Consider the following 21,861-nt stretch of genomic DNA (forward strand, 5'->3'; position numbering starts at 1 on the left):
TACAGAAAGTGCCAAGACAATGCACCGTTTCACAAGTCAGTGAAAACGATGACTGAAATCTTTGAACTGGGCTTTGAAGTGCTTCCGCATGCAGATCTGACCCTCAGCGGCTATTTCCTGTACTCAGATCTCAAAAGAATGCTCGCCGGGAAGAAATTTTCGTCGAATAAAGAGGTGATCGCCGAAACTAAGACATATTTTGAAGCAAAGGACAAATCACACTACAAAAATGGTATTGGAAAGTTGAAAAGTCGCTTTAATCAGAGAAGCATAATTTGAAGGAAAATATGTTGAATGGAGAAAGCTAATTTTATCAAAAGAAAATGTGTTTTACTATGGCAGGCCAGGGACTTTTCAATTGATCTGTTAGTTTGCTTAAACTTTTGTATTTCCAATGGAATCACGATTGAGAAATAGTTCAAAATGTTGCAGACATGTTTTGGGAAGTCTACTTCATCACGATCATATGTAAGTATTTGATTAGCACAAAGCATTCTTGTGAAGTCATCGAAAACGTGAGTTACGTGCGAGACCTCCATTCACTTCTATTAATGACGATGCCTGGAAATCATCGTTCTGGCATCAGAGAGATAGCAGAGGATCTCAACATCTTTGATGGAACGGCGCTACACATTTTAGTTAATATTTTGAGTATGAAGCATGTAAATGCTATACTCATGCTAAACGGACTAAAATTTCGCCAAAACAACACCGAGTATAGATCACAAAAGACATGCTTAACAACGAGGCTGAGGACTCTACATTCATCAAACGCTTCATTACTGGTGATGAAACGTGGTTTTATGAATTCAACGTTGAAACTGTCCAACAATATTAGCGAATGCCGTACCAAAAATCAGCCGAAAGCGATAAAACCGACACATACTGCAGACACTCAAGGCCATACCAGTCGAGGCACATAAAAATTGTATGGAAAAATGGCTTAAGTCTTGGCATGTTTGTATTGATTTAGAAGTCTATTTAAAAGGCAATAATCAATAATAAAAATATATAATTAACGATAAATTTGAATTTCGACAGTCCGGTTCAAATTTGATCAGTAGTATATATACAATTTTTGAACTATTAAGCAGCGTAGCGTTACTGTTACTTCGTCGACGATGATTTTTTGTTTTTTTTTTAAGTTTCATTCAGACAAATTCACCAATACTCGTCGGTCAATGACTTAAACGCGCGCAACGGGCCCAAAAAAATATATACATACATACATATATATTTATGTATAGTAAGTACATATATAAAAGCGGTAATTCACGTAAGTGCCACTCATACTAGAAGCATGTGAGCCTACGACCCTAAAATTTGTAGTTTCAGCGAATTAAATTTTAAATGTGAAATACATACTTTCAGGCGCTTAAGCAAGCACTTGAGCGTGTTCACGAAGCCCACATGAAGTAAATGCGGATTCGCAGACACGAGAATTTTATTTTCATGAAGTGCAAATACACCGCACACATTTATATACATATGTCCTTTCAAAAATGTAAAGTACATAAAAAAATAAATATATACCACAGCAGCATGTATTTATATAGTAAATGGGTGCGTACATATATGTAAGCCCCGCAGCGAAAAGTTTAGCGCAAAATCTCTAGACAAAGTGGACGAACTTTTGCAGGATATGAATCAGTGCGCAAATAATTGGCAGACACTGAAGCATGGCAATGAAATTCGAAACCGACGCAGCGTTCGTCACCGCTGTCGTTGAATTGAAATCGCAGCAAAGCGCTGTGTGCAAGCGGTTCGAGAAAAAAACGAAGGGAAAGAAGAGAAACCAAACCAACAATTTCACATAAATTCGCCAAAGTAACGCGAACAAACACACTCACACATTCGGAATTAAAGAGAGAAACGCAATGAAAAAGCCTACGTTTGTATGTAGTAGTCATTGCATACTTTTATGCGCGTATATTTGCAAAAAGTGTTGGCACAGCAGCTGTGTGATAGTGGTAGCACACATTTTTTGCTTTTTTCACGCAGTTTTTTTCTGTCTTGTTTTCTTGTCTTATTTTCCTTTTTTCCGCTTATTTTCTTTTTCCCGTTTTTTCCCCCCCTTTTCATGTTTTTTCTTTGATTTTTTGCACTGCGAACGTGTTTTACTGTTTATACGTGAACATCGTCATCTTCATTTCGCTTTAAGTTTCATCGCTGCTCGACTGCAGCCAATAAATTGTAATTCTGCAAATCTATCTTCGTCAGTCAGTCGCTTGTGCAACCTCGCGAATTTCAATTTGCTGCTTTTATTGGCAAGAAAATATTGATCATGAGTTGGCTGCCATTTTTCAAACGAGATTTTCGAAACATTGTTAATTGTTTTTGAAAAAAATCAAATTCATGTTAATTGTTTTTAAATTAGGTTAAATGAAACAATTTTTGGATATCGAAAATCGTAATATCACAAAAAATTTACTAACATTTAGCTATTCATGTGTGTTTCAGATTTTCTTATGCGAAGAGTCTTATTATTATTATAGTTATTGTCAAACTTTAATGGAATAAAAATTTATTTAATAAATACATTACTATCTGACTGTTCTGAAGTCATCATATCAAATTGCTGTTTATCTTCAGGAAGAAAATTTGTTGTTTTATTTGAGGCACTAGATACAAGCACTTGTAGATTCTAGAGGCATCTCTTTAACATTTACATAGCGAACATCTATTTTTGGAATGCCGAACAAGCTATAGGAGGCTCTGTAGAACTCTCACATTTAAAAATTCCAAGCAATTCAAAATTAATTAGTTTGCTAAGGCTAAATAAGTCGTTGTGAAGTGGTGAGTCTGAATTTGGTTTTCCCGCAAAACTAATGCGGCTGTGTAAACCCTTGCCTTTCAGGTACTACTTCGAACTGAGTAGGCAATTAAGAAATAAAGCCCTCTCTCGACGAAAGCGAATTAAGAGAAATCGGCTACGCTGGCTACGTCATGTCTTCCGAATAGATAAAAACACTCCAGCTCTGAGAGTATTCGACGCATTAGCCGCTGTGGGAAAAGGAAGACCCCCACTCCATTACAAAGACCAGGTAGAGAAGGTCCTGGCTACACTTGGAATCTCCAATTGACGCCAAAAGAAGGAGTGGGGAGGACACAATAGACAACAGGGTCGTACGAATAGTGCTTACCCCTATTAATTATAATTATCCTGACCATTTGTTCTCTAAAGTCAATAAACGAGGAGACCTAGAAGTTTTAAGCTATCTCAGATCTGCTTACGAATTATATTATAAACTTGTTCAATCCAGAAAAAATATCAAAAGCTTTTCAATATCTGCTAAGCGGCGATCGGCAGGGGAATTGTTGGTAAGTTCTTCGTAATATTAGTACGTTCTACTAGCCATAAGTTAAAGATTAAGCTGGAATACTCATATTTGAAATAAAGAAGAGAGACGTTTGATCCGTGGTAAGCTTTCCGAGTCTTAGAAAATTCCTATAACTCAAAAACAGAACGATATTTTTCAAAAGCACTATAGGAGAGAAAGTTGATTTTGGCACACATTACTTTAGAAACACCCCTGGTAACTACATTATAGAAATACCTACGGCTTTTCAGGCAGTCGTCCATCTTTAAAGCGCGACCATTTGACTTTGGTACAACGTTTGGAAATTTAGCAAGAAATACGCAAATTCACATTCTCCGGTAAGAAAAACCAGATTAGGCTCATTTCTGGCTTAATAGCTTCGTCAACCGACAAAATTGTTGGGTTGTAGTGTTGAGTCAAATCGCCGCGTGGTTCAGGAAACGCAATTTTATGTTAAATCAAAGGTTAACGCCTACCAACCAGCAACGCTCGTGGAACTCGAAGACAATGTTCAGAGTACTATAGCCGAAATGCTGAACAGGGTCGTCGAAAACTGGCCTAAGCGCGGAAAGTTTTTCGAAAGAAGTGTTCGAAGACCCACGAAATAAGCCTTTAATTAGGCTCATTTAATATTTATGGCGAAATATTAACGAAATTGTGACTTTCATACAAAACAAGTTCTCCAGGTTGTAAAAAAAACTTTAGAGTAAATTTCTATTAAATATTTAATAATCAAACGAAGGCGAAGGAAAAGCGATAAATTAGAAACCACTCAAATTAAAACAAAATTTGAGTTTTGGTTATAAAATGGTTATATTGAGTAGTCGAAAAAGTCTTTTCGTATATCTAATCAAACTCCAACTTATTTTTTTTATATTTATACTAATAAAAAAATAAACAAATATGTACCATTTTGGTCGACCAATTTTTTTATAGTTTTCCGCTGGAGACATGAATCCATCAGTGTAAATCGAAATTCCTAGAACGGAAATGAGCAAACCATTACTGCGCTACACGAACTGATACAGCATCGCCTCCGTAAACTTCACAAATTTCATTGGTGGATTTCGTGGTATTCTTCCATTTTTTATACAAAACTTTCAGAATATAGCGAGTTTCTTCATTATTTTCACTCATATTTGAAGAGCTGTAACTTTTTTTCAACTTCCACGAATATAATTTTGATTTATAATAATGACACTATGTGAGCATTGGAGATATACGACCAATACTATTGACGAAATGACAAAAGACTTTTTGATAGCACTGGATTATATCACATATACGACTGCAACGACCTATTGAAGAAATACGAAAAGACTTTTTCGACTACCCACTATATTGGTTATCATACACTCATATTGAAAGAAAATTTGAGTTTTAGTTATAAAATGGTTATATATTGGTTATTATGTCCGACAACGATTTTCGATTATTTTTCGATGATACGATTTTTAGGTGACCATATGTATATTCTTTATAATTTTTCGTAATCCAATTTAATGCAAACCTTTTTGTAAAAGTGTGAGCTTTTGAAGAAAAATCTCACTTAAATTTTTACCATTTAAAATTTTCACGCCTCAACTTAAGTGCATCCCTAATGTGCGCATAGAAGTCATGGCATTAAAATGCATGTGCATTTAACTGTGATGCTACATATAAACCTATACTTATATACATATGTATAATATATGTACATATGTCCGTAGTTATGTATGCATTCAGAGTCGTTGTGCATTTCTCTGTCTCGGTCGGTTCAATTTTCAGCAATGCGGTTAGCTTTTTGGTTGACTTTGATGGTCCTTTTTGTGTTTTATAAATTTTTCGGAATTTCGTTTCTGCTTTACCACCACTTTGGCCACAGCGCTGATGCTGATGTGTTCGCATTTCAACTGGCAACGTTTGCTTCTATTTTATTTTATTTTTAGTTCTCTTTTTTTCTTGTTGGAGTATAATTTTTTTATTGCGAGTATTTTTTTCCTCTTCACTTACATTTGCGCATTTTTTATAGTTTATTCGCTGGCTTTTATGGCTGCCGCATTTTATGCTTATTTCGCTACTAGCATTTCGGCTGCAGTGGCTGCGGCTGCAGTTGAAGTATGCTCATGATTTCGTATAAAATATAATTAGTTGCGCAGAAGTATGTGTTCTTTTTTTTTGGCTGTAGCGTAAGGAACATTTGTACAATATTTATGTGCTTGGATAAAGAGAGAAGATGGAATTTTCAGTCAGCTCAAAGAATTTCTTATATGGTAAATAAATTAAGCTGTCTTGCAAGAGTTTGCCTTGTCGAGTCGATTAACCACCAATCTCATATTCTTGTTATTAAACTGAGGAAAGCTGGGTGCGTGGGTGGCGCTAGTTCTTCTTAGAAACTTGGGCTCCACAATCACGCGCATACCAGCGAGAGAGAACTTTATTGCAGGCATTGGAAGCCGAAAGCTGACAAACTTTTTATCTATGGTTCTATGTTCAAGGAACCATTACCAGGCTTTTCAATTCGGTGTTACTGGCCTTATTTACTTTTCGCAGCGATACTCGATTGCACTTAGCATTTCATCGTAAGCCCGATTTTTTACGACCAGGCAGTAGCGGACTCTAAGTCCAATGAGCTCGTCAGAAAAGGTGCAGTCGCTTCATTATTACCGCTCTGGAAGCACGCGTTCCCAGTCGTGTCCACTAAAATCTAAGATATTATTAAACACCACGACCTTCCATAAGTCCAACGAATGTCCTTATGTTATGGGGTAAATCACTAAATCCGATTTGCCGATTGATTAAAGTTTCTTAAGCTTTACGAGGTATGACAATTAAGCAATGAGACTGATTCCATAAAAACCGTATATTTGAAAATTATTCTACAACGCTGCCAACCCCTTCAAAGTAGTCTCCTTGGGCAGCTATTTAGCGATTCCAGCGCGTTTTCCATGCTTCGTAACATTTCTGGAACGCTTCGACTGTGATGTCCGCGAGTACCCTTGTCACGGCCGCCTGGATGTCCGTAATCGACTCAAAATGGGACCACCGATTTTGTTTTAGGAAACAAAAAAAAGTCACAGGGTGACATGTCGGGCGAATAAGGCGGCTGTTGCAACACGGCGATTCCTTTAGAGGCCAAATACTGGGACACGCTGAGGGCGGTGTGGCACGGCGCGTTGTCGTGATGAAGGATCCAGTTACGAGCGATGTCTGGGCGCACCCTGTTGACTCGTTTTCGCAATCTTTCGAGTACTTGGCAATAGTAGACTTGATTCACAGTTTTCCCCGGTGGAACGAATTCTTTGTGGACGATTCCACGGCTATCAAAAAAGGCAATAATCATCGTTTTCACCTTAGACTTGCTCATGCGAGCTTTTTTCGGGCGGGGGGCGCGCGGAGACAACCATTGTGAGCCTGGGCACGACTAAGAGCACTATCACCATACACTCTTATAATTTTAGCGTATGTTTCCGAAGCTGTTTCACCCAATCTGGCGCAAAATTATATCGCGACGCGTCTTGATTTCGTTTTTCCATTTTCGTGACGAGCACTACAAACACACGTCTATTCAACTTGACGCAGCAGGCGGAAAAAGAGAAAGGGAATTTCAAGGTCACAGGTTTACCACAAGCGCGGCAATAAAATCAGTATCATTACTTAATTGTCAAACCTCGTATATCGAAGTTGTCTGGAATGTAGTGAAGTAGTATTATATTGGAATTTCTTTCCAGCCTGTACCACTTTTACAAGATTAAGATTAGCTTCCTTGACTTTCAGTCTTTTTTTGACCTCTGTATAAAGTTTTAATCCAACATTACTGAAGAAGAAAGAAACCTAACCTAACTTATATTTTAAAACTTAAGCGAAACTGTGTAGTTTACTTTTCGCGGGTTCAGGGAAGACCGAGGCGGTCGTGAAGAAATCTCGGAAAGAATAATGACATCCATGTATTTTTTTTAATTTTTCGCGGATTCAAGGAAGACCGATGCGATCCTGAAAAAGTCTAGCAAAAAATCCTTGTACGCTTTTTGGGTTTTTAGCTTTTAACGTCATGATTAAAAAATATTCGAAATTTCGAGCAAACTTCAAGGCATGCTCAGTGAGCTCATCACTGCTGTTTATTTAGTAAAAGTAGTACAAATTATGGTCATACCTTTAACCCAAATAAAATTTATCTTATTCATATTTCTTTCAACAATTGTATAACATTCGATACCCGGTAGGTGGCGCTGGGTTGCATATATTCCCAAAAGCCACATTTTTCATTCAATTAGGTAATATTAATCACTTGAAATAAAACATACGAAGTATAAATCTATCAAACATATGGCGGTAGTCGAAAATTTCCTCCAAACATAATTAGAGAAAAGGTTGGCTAGGTCTGTGTAGCTAAGATATTTGATAAAAATAACATTCAAATTGTATAAAATTTACTTGAAAATGAAAAAAATGTTGCATGAATTTTGTTTATCTTGATTCGATCGGTCGGGTTATATTCGATGATTGTCGAAGTTTTTTTTACATAATGGGCCATGTCTCATCGACAGTTATAATGCTTTCAATGAATGTGGGATCGGAATTTGCACGACCAACAATGTCCAAAGAGATCTGTTTACGGTACTCTTTTTGAAACCAACTTCAGCTTTGTCGGGACGAGTTGAACAGAAACGTCTTTCGTACCCAAATTATCCACCAACATCATTCGAACGGACTCACGAGTGATGTCAAGCTCTCTTGCCATCTCTCTAACACCTGCCTAACGATTTTCAAGCACCATATCCTTCACTTTTTTTAATATTTTCATCAGTTGAAGAGGTGAAAAATCGTCAAGGATCTCTCGACCATCTTTGAAAGCTTTGTACCACTCATAGGCTTGTGTTTTTGATGAAGTAGAAACACCGTAAACATTTTCCAACATCCACAACGACAAACAAGTCAACAATCAATGGAATGATTGATTCGTGTGATTTTTTTCTTGTTCTCCAAACTGAAACTGCCAGTCTATGGAACCCGTTTTCAGTCGATAAAACAAAATTCGCTGAAGGAGCTCAAGATCATTTCAAAAAGTGCTTATGAAAAGTGTTTCGAGAACTAGAAAAATCGTTGGCATAACTTTATTGCCTCTGATGGGGATTACTTTGAAGGCGTCAAACTAAATATTGATGAAAAATTAAATAGTTTTTGTTTTATTTACAATTTCCGTGTACTTTTTTGTCACAATGTACTTGCGCAGTGAATAAAAAATTATTTTAGAATTCTATGGACTTTTTTGAAATATCTGACTTAAGCCGTTCGCTTTGTTTTTGAAGCAACTGTTAATAATTGCCACATAAAACCCTGAACATCAGATTTTTATCGAATGTGTTCTTTAAGGGGTTGCATGGGTGTACGGGTTTCCAAAATTCGATTTTTTTTATTGTCTTATTAAATTCTACAACACCTCTACAATATTGCCCTAACTTTTCAGGTTGAACCGAGTAATAGTTTCGAAGATACAGCCTTGAGAGATAGTATGCTCGAGGCTAGCCAAGTTAAGTGCGCCGTCTTTAAACGCGTTTTTCTCGAAACTGTGTTTTTGAAGTCGTTTGGCAAGATTTCTCGAGAACTACTCAACCGATCTTAACGAAATTTTTCACAGGTCTTTGTGATACAATTATTAAAGACTTAGACGAAGAGTTTTTTTCGATTACAACGAATTCAAAAAAGAAAATTGTCGTAAAATTTTATTTTTTTTTTTTATGTCTGCCAAAAATCTAATTTTCGGTTTTTTTCTTCGTCCAAGTTCTAAGTTGAGGTTTTAACTAAAACTTTCTCTTTTTTCACTTTAGAGAATAATGTAAGAAGTTATCCTGCCAACGCGGGCGCATCTCTTTATCCGAGGTGTCACCAGAAATGGCGTTGCAATGCCCGAGTTTAGAATATTTTTAGCGTGAAATCCTTAAGTTACGCGCATTTTTATTTTAGTTTTAGCTGTTTTGCTCAAGTTTCGAGAAACCCTTTAAGTATTTCCACGAAAACTGTCTCATGCAGTTCGCTGAACTTGTTGCATGTAAACACTGCTTAACAATTCAAAGGAAATTCGTACAAAATTGTCTCCCTTTTCGTCATATAATTACAAAAACACTCAAAAACTTAAATATTCAGTAAATATAGACTGTTCAACACTTTCGTGCCACAAAAAAAAAACAACAAACCAACAAACTCACTAAAACCAATTTTCACGCAAAAACCTACGCTATAACCACAAACATTTTTGCGCACAATTTATCGGCTTGCCACGAAACACAGACTTTTTCAAGTTAAAAATTAAATTGCATACTTTTGGGCGTTTACCCGCAACAAACATAAAATGCCTGCTGACTGGTGCATGCTTAGATATAAGCACATAAGAAATAGATGTGTCAGTCAACACAAATTGTATGCCGCTTAAGCGCCTAAAAGCATGCTACGTAGATAAGCTTATTCTTATTTAAAATTGAGAGATATGCGGCAATGCGCACAAATTGTTAAATATGGATACCGAATGGAGCATTTTGGCATACAAAATTGGAGGCACATACATATGTATATACATACATACACATATATGTGTATGAATGTATATGAGTGTATTTGCATATAACAGGGCAACACAGGCTAACCTTATCAATGAGTTTTTCAGCCACTTTTCATTTGTTGTTGTTGTTGTTGTTGCTGCTGTTGTATCTCGTTTCACGCGAAATCTTTGCTACGCGCTTACGTTTTTCCAACACATATTTAAAAACACGCACGTATATGTATATATGTACATATTAGTAGGTATGTACATATACTATGTATACACTACTAAGTATGTATGTATGTGTGTTTGCCACAGAATTTTCTACACGCCACATTTATTTACTACGGCAGTCGTGTAATGTTGCGGCCGCACTGCTGTTGCTGGCACTCGTGGTGTTGCATGCCACGGCACTCATTTAAAGCATGCCACAGCCGCCGTTGCTGCAACACTTATACACGTGCATTTATCTTCAGCGCGCTAGCTGACTGGCTGGCACATATTTAACACTTGCCACACGACACTACACTACACTCTCGTATACATACACACACACACTCACATAAAAGTGGGTAATTAAACTTGCTTATAGTTGTGTGTATGTGTGTGCTTCAAGCGCTCCACTACTGCTTTGTTGGCGTATTCGCGGGCGTAACTGACATTTCGCCAGCAAAATATTTACCGTTACATATAGATTTACGTATGTGTAGTTGCACTTGCTTTCTCACACACACATACATAACACGCACACATGTGCAATTTGCGCAAATTCGCGTCTAGTGCGCCGAAATTCGGAGTTCACTTCAAGCACTTTGGGGAAAAAACATTTTTTTGGGCGTAATCTTTTTTGTGCCAACACTTAACGGCATATTTCACTTTCTTTCACTTCACACGCCACGCTTTCGGTTGCACACTTGCTATACACTTACCGTACGCGCGTAGTATTTGGTTAAGCGCCACTGCGTCCTACCGCACACATTTCACCAATACATACACATATGTATATAGGTATGTAAGTGTGTAATTTTTTAGATTTGCAAAGCACATGCCACACGAAAGTGCACCGCTTGAGCGCTTTTTACTATTTTTTGATATTTTATTATTTGTTGTTGTTGTAGTTTTTAACTCAACTTTTTTAATTTTGCTGTTGTTGCAGCTTTTTTGTTTAACATTTTTTTTTAATTTTTGTTGTTGTTGTAGCTGTTTTGCTTAACTTTATTAATTTTGTTGTTGTTGTTGCTTTCACTATATTTATATTACTTTTCTTGTTGGTTTTATTTAAATTGTTGTTGTTATTGCTTTTCACTTGTTTTTTATTTTATGTTTTGTTGTTATTGTTGTTGCTTTTCACTTGCTTTTATTTTGACGTTGTTTTTTTAATTTTGCAAAATTTTTAACTATTTCTTTATTGTTGTTGCTTTTAAGTACTTTTTCTTTTCTTGTTGTATTTTCAGTTATTTTTTTCTTTATTGTTGTTGTTTGCACACTTCGTTTTACTCACATATTTGTTTTTGTTTTTTTTTTTACTTTTTATTAAATTCTATTTTGTTGTTGTTTTTTTCATTTTCCTTGCTTTTGCTTCTGATTTTCACATTGTTGTTGTTGTTGTATTTTTGCAATTCCTTTTTAAGTCATCTCCAAAAAAAACAGTAAGCATTTCTTAGTTGCTTGGAATATTTTCGATTTCACCGTCGCGATAAACAAACGCTGCGTACGCTCCAACCAAATCAACTGAATCATCCTGCGAAGCTTTTCGCTTACAGCAGCCAGCAAATTTGCGAATTCCACTTTCGGCAGCACGTTTATCCGTTATGCTTACAAATTCATTCGCTGCCAAGTGTAGATAGGCCTGTATATTCATACATATATGTGTTTGTGTATACCGTTAGGATGCCGTTATGTGTTGTCGCTATTATTGTTGCATCTGCGCTTTGTCTTGTTCTTCTGCTTTATCGTCAGCTTTGTTTATCACGCTTTTGTGCCTGTTCTTCCGGCGACATTCGTGTCAAGCTTGTCAGTTGGGTGCCGTTAGCTTTCTATACTTACACACACACATATAAATATATAGATGTACCCACACAGACACATATACATCTACACACACATATACATGCACCAACACATAATCACCCATTCGGGCGGTTGAGCGGTGCGGCTGGTGCACGCCTATCGCAGCATCCATTCACCTACTTCTTGTTGTTGTTAGTTTTGTTTTCATTTTGCCGTGCTTTCACACAACTGTCAAAAGTCGGTTAACCGATGGGTGTGTTCTAAAAAGCGCAAGCAGGTCGAGAGCAGTCACAGAAGCACAGCACAGCAACGCCGTTATGTACACTCGTTGTTTGTGCGCTCGCTCATTCGCTCTGCGCTCCTTTGTCATACTCTCATTCGCTCTTTCGAGTTATTGTTTGTGTCGAAGTTTCTCTCTAACAAAAAAATACGTTCTTGTTGTTGTTTTTGACAGCTTTCAATTGAACCACAGCAGCGTCTAATGTCGCAACAATCGCAGAGATTCTTGGCAGCCAGTCTTATCCTTAAACGGATCTAAATTCCAAAAGAATTTTTGACCAAAGACCCCCAAGTGGTGACCTTTATGCCTTACGGAGACCTCAAATTGTTTCTAGAACTCAGCATTATTTTTTTGGAGGAGATTCCAGTTAGAAATGGCATTTGTATCAGGGCTGGAGCTAACCGTGGCATTCCCAAGCGACATCACCTCGCTCTACGGGCTCCTGAGCAATTCCAATTCCAAGAAGGTCCGACGTTTTCGAACTTTCTGGCTCAATGGGTATGTAACCTGAAGAGATTCAAGAGCTAAAGTTTCTTCCAGAAAAAACTTCGATTCAGGTCTTAGTGCAGCACATGTTTCATTCGCCCGTTACCAACCGAAATGCTCGAACGAGTCATCGAAAATTGGTTTCGTCGAGCAGGCTTTCTTAGGTAGAAAAAGTAGAAAATAATGGTGTGAAATTCTTTCTTCGGAATTTTGTGAAGTTTATGGAGATGATGATGTATCAGTTCATCCTAGCACAACAATGGTTCTGGTTCGCTTCTGTTCTGGAAATTTCGATCAGGGACGGCGCCGCGGCCAACTTATAGCCGAGCAGGATTCTTCAGAAGAATTAATGAATTCTTGAAATCTTCGACCTTCGGTTACGTTGTCTGAAAGATGCACCTCGCTCTGGTCGACCTATCGTTGAAAAAGTCGATGAAATTATGGAAAAGATTGACCAGGACCGTCACATAAGCAGCCATGACATCGCTAAGGAACTTACCATTAATCATCAAACGGTTTTGAACCATTTAAATAAGGCTGGCTACAAAAAGAAGCTCGATGTTTGGGTACCACATGAATTGTCTGTGAAAAATTTAATGGACCGAATTAACATCTGCGATTCTTTGCTGAAACGAAATGAAATCGAACCATTTCTGAAGCAAATGGTAACAGGAGAGGAAAGTGGCTCAAATAGAACAATAATGTGCGAAAAAGATCATGGTCCAAGCGTGGTCGCAAAGCTAGTTTGAAGCCTCGAAAGGTTATGCAGAGTGTTTGGTGGGATTGGAAAGAATAATCTACTATAAGCTGCTCTGGTCTGGTCGAACGATTGATTCTACATTTTACTGTCAACAACTGATGAGATTGAAGCAAGCACTCAAAAAAAAACAACCAAAACTAATCAGCAGAAAGGGCTTCCGTCTTCCATCAGGATAACGCTAGACCGCACACATCTTTGATGTCTCAGCAAAAACTGGGAGAGCTTGGCTGGGAAGTTTTGCTGCATCTACTGCCCTGACCTTGTACCATCGGACTTTCATTTGTTTCGGTCAATGCAGAACTCCTTAATGGAGTAAAGTTGGTTTCAAGAGAAGCCTGTGAAAATTACTTGTCGCAGTTTTTCGCCGAGCAACCAGAAAAGTTTTACACTGATGGAATAATGTCTCTAGCGGAAAAATGGCAAAAAGTGGTTGACCAAAATAGTACATATTTGGTTCATTAAAGTTCATTATAAATATAAAAAAAGTAAGTCGAAGTTTTATTAGAAATACGAAAAGACTTTTTCGACTACCCAATTTAATTTTTTTAATTTTAAAAATATTTTTTATTTCTGCATTTTATTTTTTGTAATATTTTTATAATTTAAATTTTTTTAGTTTTTTTTTATTTTTATTGACTTTTATTTTTATTATTAATTATAATTTTTATTTTTTTTTTTTTTTTTTATTTTTTTTTTTTTTTTTTTAATTTTTTTTTTTTTTAATTTTTTTTTTTTTATTTTTATTAACTTTTATTTTTATTATTTATTATTAATTATAATTTTTATTTTTTTATGTTTATTTTTTTTTTATTATTTATTTATTTACATTATTATTGGTAAAACTTTTATAATTTTAAATTTTTATTTTTTATTTATAATTTTTTTCAGTAGAATTATTTGATATGATTTAACTGCGAAGACTAAATTTAGTATATTCCTTTCCAGTATTATTTATTCATTTACGTTGTTGTTTTTGTAATTGTCGTTGATTAAAAGTTGTTTATATATATTTTTTGTTGTATTTAATTTCATTTTACGCAAATTTAATTGACGATTTTCTCGTGCTTTTTCAATTTTATATGCTCTGAGCGCAACTGCCGCCTGCTCTCACTCTCACTATGTGCTCTGTGCAGCTCTATGCAGCGCTCGCAACTCCTCAAACTTTATAAAGATAGAACAAAAACAAAAAACAACAAAAGTGCCAAAGCTTTCGGCACCCAACGCTCACACTCCCTTGGGACCGGTCCGTTGCGATGTAAGGCAAAGCTTTGCTTCCAATTATCACCACCAAAGGTCAGCGTCGAGCATTCGCGTTATAGCTTTCACACGCCATAAACGCAACAAACTACTTATTAACAACAAAACAGCAACAACAACATTGGCACACAAAACTATCGTCTCAACTCGGGGTCGAACGCATGTTTCCTTGTAGCTATGTATAGTATGTATAGTATATATGTATGTATGTATATGGTTAAATATGTATGTATACAAAAAAAGCAAGTATGTATGTGTATGTGCCTGTGCTTATGTAGATGTGTGTGAACAACACATATATAGCTAATTTTCCGCTGTATTCTCTCACTGTCGCCAGAATGTCTTCCGTTTTTGTTTAGCTTTACCATCAGCTATTGTCTTCAGCAAGCCATGTCGGGCCACTTTGGAGTCCCCCCTCCACCTGCGTCGGCACGACTGGCGCGGCGTGGCGTCACAACAAATCAGTGTGATTACGACGAAAGCAGCGCCATCAACGCGCGTTGATTGAAATTTAAATATTCATGCCGGAAAAGGTCTGTCTGGCTGCCGAAATTGCGGGCGTGAGTGTGTGTGCGTATACACACATACATACATATATATATGATTGGCTGTATGTACCGCTGTCTGTTGCTGCTTTGTCAAACGAATTAACACAGTTACCGTTAGCGTTGCAATTTGAATTTGTTAGAACCCCCTCTTGCCTCCAACAGACAGCTGAAACCTTCACACACATACACATTTATACAACAATAACAACTTGTTTGTTAGCAATGGCATTTGAACATGAAAATTAGTAACTGAATTAATTTTCAATTCAATTTGTTTGTCGAACAGCACAACAACAGCAACAATAACTGTTGTCGAGTCTCAAAAAGCCAATGTGCGAGTGTTAATGTACATACATATGTCTGTGTGCTTGTGCTTATTTCAACAGCAACAGGATGCAGCCGGCAACACAAGCAGACACACAGATATGTATATACATACATTAGGGTGGGTCCAAAAAACCCCGAATATTATTTTTTGTATGTGTATTAGGGTGGGTAAAAAACACCGATTTTTTTTCGCTTGATGCTCTGAAAAACTGATTTTTAGACAACACTAAGAAAGTCTCTTCAAGTATGAGGGAGCTTCTCCGCCTTACATTTTCTGTTTTTTTTATTATCAGATAGAGAAATTCGAATCTCGCTTCCAATTACTTGAAGAATTATTTCGATTCATGAATTTTATAACTCAATGAGAAAAATCATTTTAAATTGCAAAGCTAATAGTATTGTGGGAAAAGCTATCCAAAATTGGTCTGCTATTTTTATTTAATTTTTTTTTTATTTTTTTTCATTTTTATTTATTTTTAGTATTATTTTTTTATTTTTATTCTTTTTTAATTTAATTTAATATAACTTAGTTTAATTTGGTTTAATTTAATTTAATTTATTTTAATTTTATTTTATTTTATTTTATTTTATTTTATTTTATTTTATTTAATTTAATTTAATTTAATTTAATTTAATTTAATTTAATTTTTTAATTTAATTTAATATAATTTAATTTAATTAATTTAATTTTTAGTTTATTTTATTTTATTTTATTTTATTTTATTTTATTTTATTTTATTTTATTTTATTTTATTTTATTTTATTTTATTTTATTTTATTTTATTTTATTTTATTTTATTTTATTTTATTTTATTTTATTTTATTTTATTTTATTTTATTTTATTTTATATTTATTTTATTTTATATATTATTTTAGTTTTATTTTTTTTTCTTTTACGTTTAGATTTCTCTTTTTTAATTTAATTTTATTTCTTTTTAATATTTTTGATATTTTTTTTTATTTTTTTGTTTTCTTTTTTTTTGTTGATTTTTGACGATGGTTATCTCATAAACGCTTAACTTAATCGAAAAATTATATAACACCATTTTTATTTTTTTTTACCCACCCTAATATACTTAGAAATATATACATGCACAAATATCTCTTATGACAATTTTCGCTAAGTTTTGTTAACACATTTAGCGTGTTTTGGGTTTTCCAGCACGCCACCATGGCGTATACGTAACGATCAAGTATGAATGTGGACATTTTAAATTAATTATACGCAGTGGTGTACAAAATGCAAGTAAGGGTTTACCATAGACAAATATGTACGTTTTGATATATGTGTATAACTGTTTGTAAATATATATTTATATTCGCTTAACTGTAAATATTAAAATGTAAATACAATTACAAAGACAAGCAAAGCGACGGAAGCCATTACATTGCGTAATGTATGAGGGCTCGGAAGTATGGACAGATTTCAAAAATTTGTTCGTTGCCGAATACCAAACACGAAGCAATAATACTACTAGTATTAATAATATTTAGTACCAACCGATATATTTTTTTTGCCAGATTTGTGATTACTAGACTCAGTAATTTAAAACTTGCGTCACTGAAAAACTTATATCTCAGTAACCAATTATCCGACAGTTATAAAATGCATACATATGTCTTTTGGTGATTAGGTCTCACTGCAAAACAGCGGAATGCAATACCAGAGAAGCAGTTTCATAAAAACAATACGAAATTTTCTAACTGTGTCCTTTATTCTGACCCGTCTATGCAAGGGATCTTAATATTTATTAAATCTATCCTATGGGTACAAGGTACAGAAGGTTTGCTACGAAGTTTATAGAATCCAGAAGAAAACTTAGTGGACTCCATAAAGTATATTTGTATATAAATGATCATCGTGGCGAGCAGAGTCGATATAAACAAGTCCGTCTGTCTGCATAAACGAGACTTGTTTCCTCAGTTTTCAAGAAATCGATCTGAAATTTCGAGTACGTCCTTTTCTCTGTAAGAAACTACTCATTTGTCGGAGCCACCGATATCGAAGCACTATAGTATATAATTGCCTTTTAGCTTAGTGATCAGAGTCAAGTCCTTGTATAGAGTACCCCAATAATAATAATAATATAATCGAACAAATAAAAAATTATAATAACATTTAATTCAATTTATAAGTATTAAGAAACTATATAAGAAAGGAAAGAAACAGAATTTAAACAAACGGGTCATCGACCTCATATGTAAACAAAGGTTGTGAACACGGCTAAATGAAAACAAAAAGGTCATTGACCTCGACAGAACAAAAGGGTCATTGACCCAATATGTAAACAAAGGTTACTGCCTTAGCTAAATGTAAACAGTTGTTGCTGCCTTGGCTAAATGTAACAAAGGTTGTGAACTTGACTAAATGTAAAAAGAAGGGTAATCGACCACATAAGAACGTAAACCAAAGGGTCATTGACCCAATATGTTAACAAAGGTTTACTGTCTTAGCTAAATGTAAACAGTTGTTGTTGCCTTGGCTAAATGTAATAAGGGTTTGGAACATGGCTAAATGAAAACAAAAAGGTCACTGACCTCGGCAGAATGTAAACAAAAGGGTCATTGAGCTAATATGTAAACAAAGGTTGCTGTCTTAGCTAAATGTAAACAGTTGTTATTGCCCTGGCTAAATGTAAACAAAAGGTTGTTACCTAGGCTAAATGTTAACAAAAAGATCATAAAATGTAAACAAATGGGTCATTGAACTCGGCAAAATGTAAAAAAAGGGTCATTGAGCTTATAATGTAAACAAAGGGGTCTTTGAAAATTAATATATATATTTTTTAGAAATTAGTTATATCAATTACCAATTGCTAAATGCGAAAGGGCTTTCTAAAAATCAGTATGCAATATCCAGAAACAACTGTATACCAAATCTTATAAAACGCCGAGCAGTAAGTGGTCGGCAGCAATAAAAAACGAATAAATAAAACTTAAAGGCAACCGACTTTAGTGAATCTTCTGCTAAAAAAGAGGCAACATAATCATAACTTCTTAGCACAGCTTTGCCAACAATTTCTTTAAATAAAATAGAAACTAAGAAAGAAAATATAATCACTTACCAGTCTTAAATAATATTTGCGGTTAAAATAAATTAGTAATATATCTTGAAATGAACTGATGAATGAATAGTTTTGTATGAGTGTATTTCAACTGCTTCAATACTTGATTGGATTGAAGAAAAATGTCGATAATTAGAATTTCATGTGGCTTTTGAGGCTACAAATAAATAAGAAAATAAACTGTAGTTGGATTTAATGATGCTGATGATGTAACATGTGACACTAATGAAATACATTTTATTTTAATCAAAAATAATGGTATTAAAACCTCACCTTTGCACACACGGTGTCTGCATGAATGCTTACAAGTAACTATATTATTCTTCAAATTAGTTCTTTAACCGAAACCATCGAAATTTTAATATTTTTGCAGCGTTTAATGAACTTAGAACCGAATTTAAATAACGATTAAATGAAAATATAAATTTAATAAAAAACTATATGTGTGATTTTGGTGAAAATGGTTATTGCTTAAACATTAAACACAGGCGTACGGGCGGTCACCTCAATTTTGTGACTGCTACAAATCACTCTCGGTCACCACATCGTGTGACAGATGCTCGAAGTTGTGCGCCAACAATTGGGTCACAATACAATCGGAACATTGATTCAAATATATATAACAGGTATTGCAACGAAAACGTAAACGTGAAATGGCGGTAACGCGACATGTTTCACACATGGCCGCCAATGGATCTGGATTATATCCTTCAGGTGTTTTCAACTTTTCATCCTTTATCATTGTCAATATTTTTATTATACGTTCACGGTCGTCATCGTTTTGCACCTCAATACCGTTCGCAATGGCATCTTCTAGTGGCGTTTCCGTTAAGACTTTACGCGCGTCTGTTGGCAATGGCGAACTTGACGTTGGTAAATCACCCATTAAAAAGTCATCTTCCGGCATATGTACAGGCACATTAAAGGCTGGGAAGAAAGTGGTCGGCCGAAAGAAATGCTTCGCTTTCGATTGTCCACCGCGCCGATTTTTTGGCCGACGTCCGGGTATGGGCAAACCAGCATCGTGTAATTTTTGAAAATACTTTTGCACACGACTACACACCTGTTGTGGTGTACGATTGCCCAAAGCTTTGGCAATTTTTACATAACGACGACTTTCAATCGCTTCAGCCGGATATTCGATGAGCAATTCTTCTAGGCGACGTTGCTCTTCGCACGACCACAACTGTGGAAAACAAATGTAATTATGAATTTGTAGGTTATTTAAGTAGATATACACTAGTACTAACCTGATTAAATGTCTCGGGCTTAGACTCGTCTACAACGCGCCCACGCACTGTTGCGGGTTTTGTATCAGGATCAGACTCTTCTTTGATTTTGATGTCTACAGGCGGTAGCAAGTCCAAATTGGTGGTAATTTCGGGCAACTGTATGCAAGAAATAATAAAGGAATTTAGCATTATGCTTATAATACATCAATCGGTTTAAGATTTGCCTTTTCAATGGTCATATAATTTGGCGCTATAATTTCTTCATTATTCCGCAGTTTTTGCAGCAGTAACTCTGGATCATTTAAATAACGTTGTCTCGCCAATTCCAACTCCTCTAACTGCAATATTTATTTGTTAATATTGATACAATTTTCTTTATTTTCTTCTTTTTAAATGTAATGGTTGCTACCTGTTTGTGCACGCGCATTCTTTGCACCTCCAGCACGGCTATAGTGCGCAGCATATTTGTGTAATCGGCATTACCACGTAAAGCTAGATGATCACTTTCAAAATAGAACGTATTATCATCTTCACAACTATCACTTTCGTCCATTTTAAATCGTAAATATTGCGAATATTAACAAAAATTCACTTTTAGTAAAATTAGACGGAAACTTCTCAATTCCAGCTGCTAGAGCGTGAGCAACTAATCAGCTGTGCACTAATATTGTGCAATAATTGACGGCTGTAGATCGTATTGAATATCGTAACTGTAGTGGCAACACATTTACTTCATCTTTTTCATTCCAGTTTTATTCCAAAGAAAAAGTACAAGAAAGCGATTATCATAAAACATCGTTTGTTTCAAGCACACTTGTACCTAAATATTTGAAAATTACCTGAAACGACATAAAAAGAGCAGTTTTTAAAGAAGTGATTCGTATGGCAAGTCTTTTGTGTTCTAAAATCAGTGTTACCAGCGTTTTCCCCTAAATTTGGGAGTAAAAAAATAATTTTAGTTCTATTTTCAGAGGTTTTTTTATGTGCTGAACACATAGTGAGCGACATCTGTCATATATTAATATACACGTTTTCTTAAAGATACAGTTATGTAGTGGTGCAGCTGTCCAAATAACTGCGTCTTTAAGAACGTGTGCATTTTAAAATTTGACAGATGTCGCTATAAGTCTGTCGCTTTCATAGGTTCAAGGAGAAATTTTCAATACTTATAGTACTATATAAAAAAATAGAATATAAAAAATTTTAATTCAATAACATATGATAATTTATATCAACAAATATATAAATAATTAGATAATATTATATTTGAATATATAACTTATGTAAAAATAATTTATTAATTATCTTAATGATAATTAGTTTTTAAGTGAATTTAGGCGATTTTCATTGGAGTAGCAAGGGGAAAAATTTTTGAAAGTTGGAAATACTGAATAAAAGCTTTCTGTGGGCAAAGATAATATGATTATCTAATATACAGAATTTCAGCAACGCACTAATTTTGCAGTCGTTTAACTAACTTCAATTTAATCCTATATTTGCCAACGACAGTAGGACGACAGTAAAGTTGACAGTAGAATGGAAGATAGAGAGATGAGGTAGAGTGGTGATGCCACTAATATGTAAAATGTAAAATTATTCACAGTTCTAACAAACTTGAAGGTATTCTACAAATAAAAGCATAAAATAGCTCTATTATATCATTTGTAATAATAATTGATAATTTAAAGCAAAAATATTTACCTATTTACTTATTTTTTGCATAAAAAATTTCACTTTGAACAAAATATTAAAATCTCATTGAAGTGAAAGGAATTAGTATGGCCACAACGAAATTGTGTACATACAAAATGGACAACTGCGTTGTTTTGTGTACATGCCGGCCATTGTGTTGTTGCTGCTTCTCACAAATGTACATGTAGTAAGATGCACAACGACGTTTTCAGTTCACTGTCGTGCTGCTGCTGCCTGTCGCGTTCTATGTGTTCAGCACTTGACGGGGCCCTGATTGTGTTTTGTTGCCAACTCAGAAAAAAGATCAGGGTTCGCTGCCAGCTGACAAGCTCAGCTGACAAGTGAGAGAATAAACAAAACACGCTC

General features: G+C 35.1%; 2 protein-coding genes across 2 annotated transcripts in view; both read right to left on the bottom strand.

The window, feature by feature from the left end:
• LOC126762443 (uncharacterized) overlaps positions 1-12,748 on the bottom strand; it is a 442,132-nt gene extending 429,384 nt beyond the window's left edge. Inside the window, exon 1 of the mRNA XM_050479175.1 lies at positions 9,941-12,748. The gene's annotated coding sequence lies outside the window, so the exon portion shown is untranslated. The remainder of the gene's footprint in view (positions 1-9,940) is intronic.
• Positions 12,749-18,739: 5,991 nt separating this feature from the next.
• LOC126762448 (ZZ-type zinc finger-containing protein 3) lies at positions 18,740-20,585 on the bottom strand. Its single transcript, XM_050479182.1, has 4 exons — positions 20,213-20,585; positions 20,028-20,141; positions 19,822-19,959; positions 18,740-19,757 (listed from the first exon to the last, which is right to left on the bottom strand). Exons 1-4 carry the CDS (start codon positions 20,354-20,356, stop codon positions 19,092-19,094), a joined length of 1,062 nt encoding a protein of 353 aa, XP_050335139.1. The 5' UTR covers positions 20,357-20,585; the 3' UTR covers positions 18,740-19,091.
• Positions 20,586-21,861: the final 1,276 nt, after the last annotated feature.

This window comes from Bactrocera neohumeralis, chromosome 6 (genome assembly GCF_024586455.1).
Source record: "Bactrocera neohumeralis isolate Rockhampton chromosome 6, APGP_CSIRO_Bneo_wtdbg2-racon-allhic-juicebox.fasta_v2, whole genome shotgun sequence".
NCBI classification, from domain to species: Eukaryota; Metazoa; Arthropoda; class Insecta; order Diptera; family Tephritidae; genus Bactrocera; species Bactrocera neohumeralis.

Coding starts and splice junctions, on each gene's coding strand:
- LOC126762448 (XM_050479182.1), bottom strand. CDS start 20,356: ATGGACGAAAGTGATAGTTGTGAAGATGATAATACGTTCTATTTTGAA. Junction 20,142..20,212: donor GAATGCGCGTGCACAAACAG/GTAGCAACCATT, acceptor TAAATATTGCAG/TTAGAGGAGTTGGAATTGGC. Junction 19,960..20,027: donor ATTATATGACCATTGAAAAG/GCAAATCTTAAA, acceptor TCTTGCATACAG/TTGCCCGAAATTACCACCAA.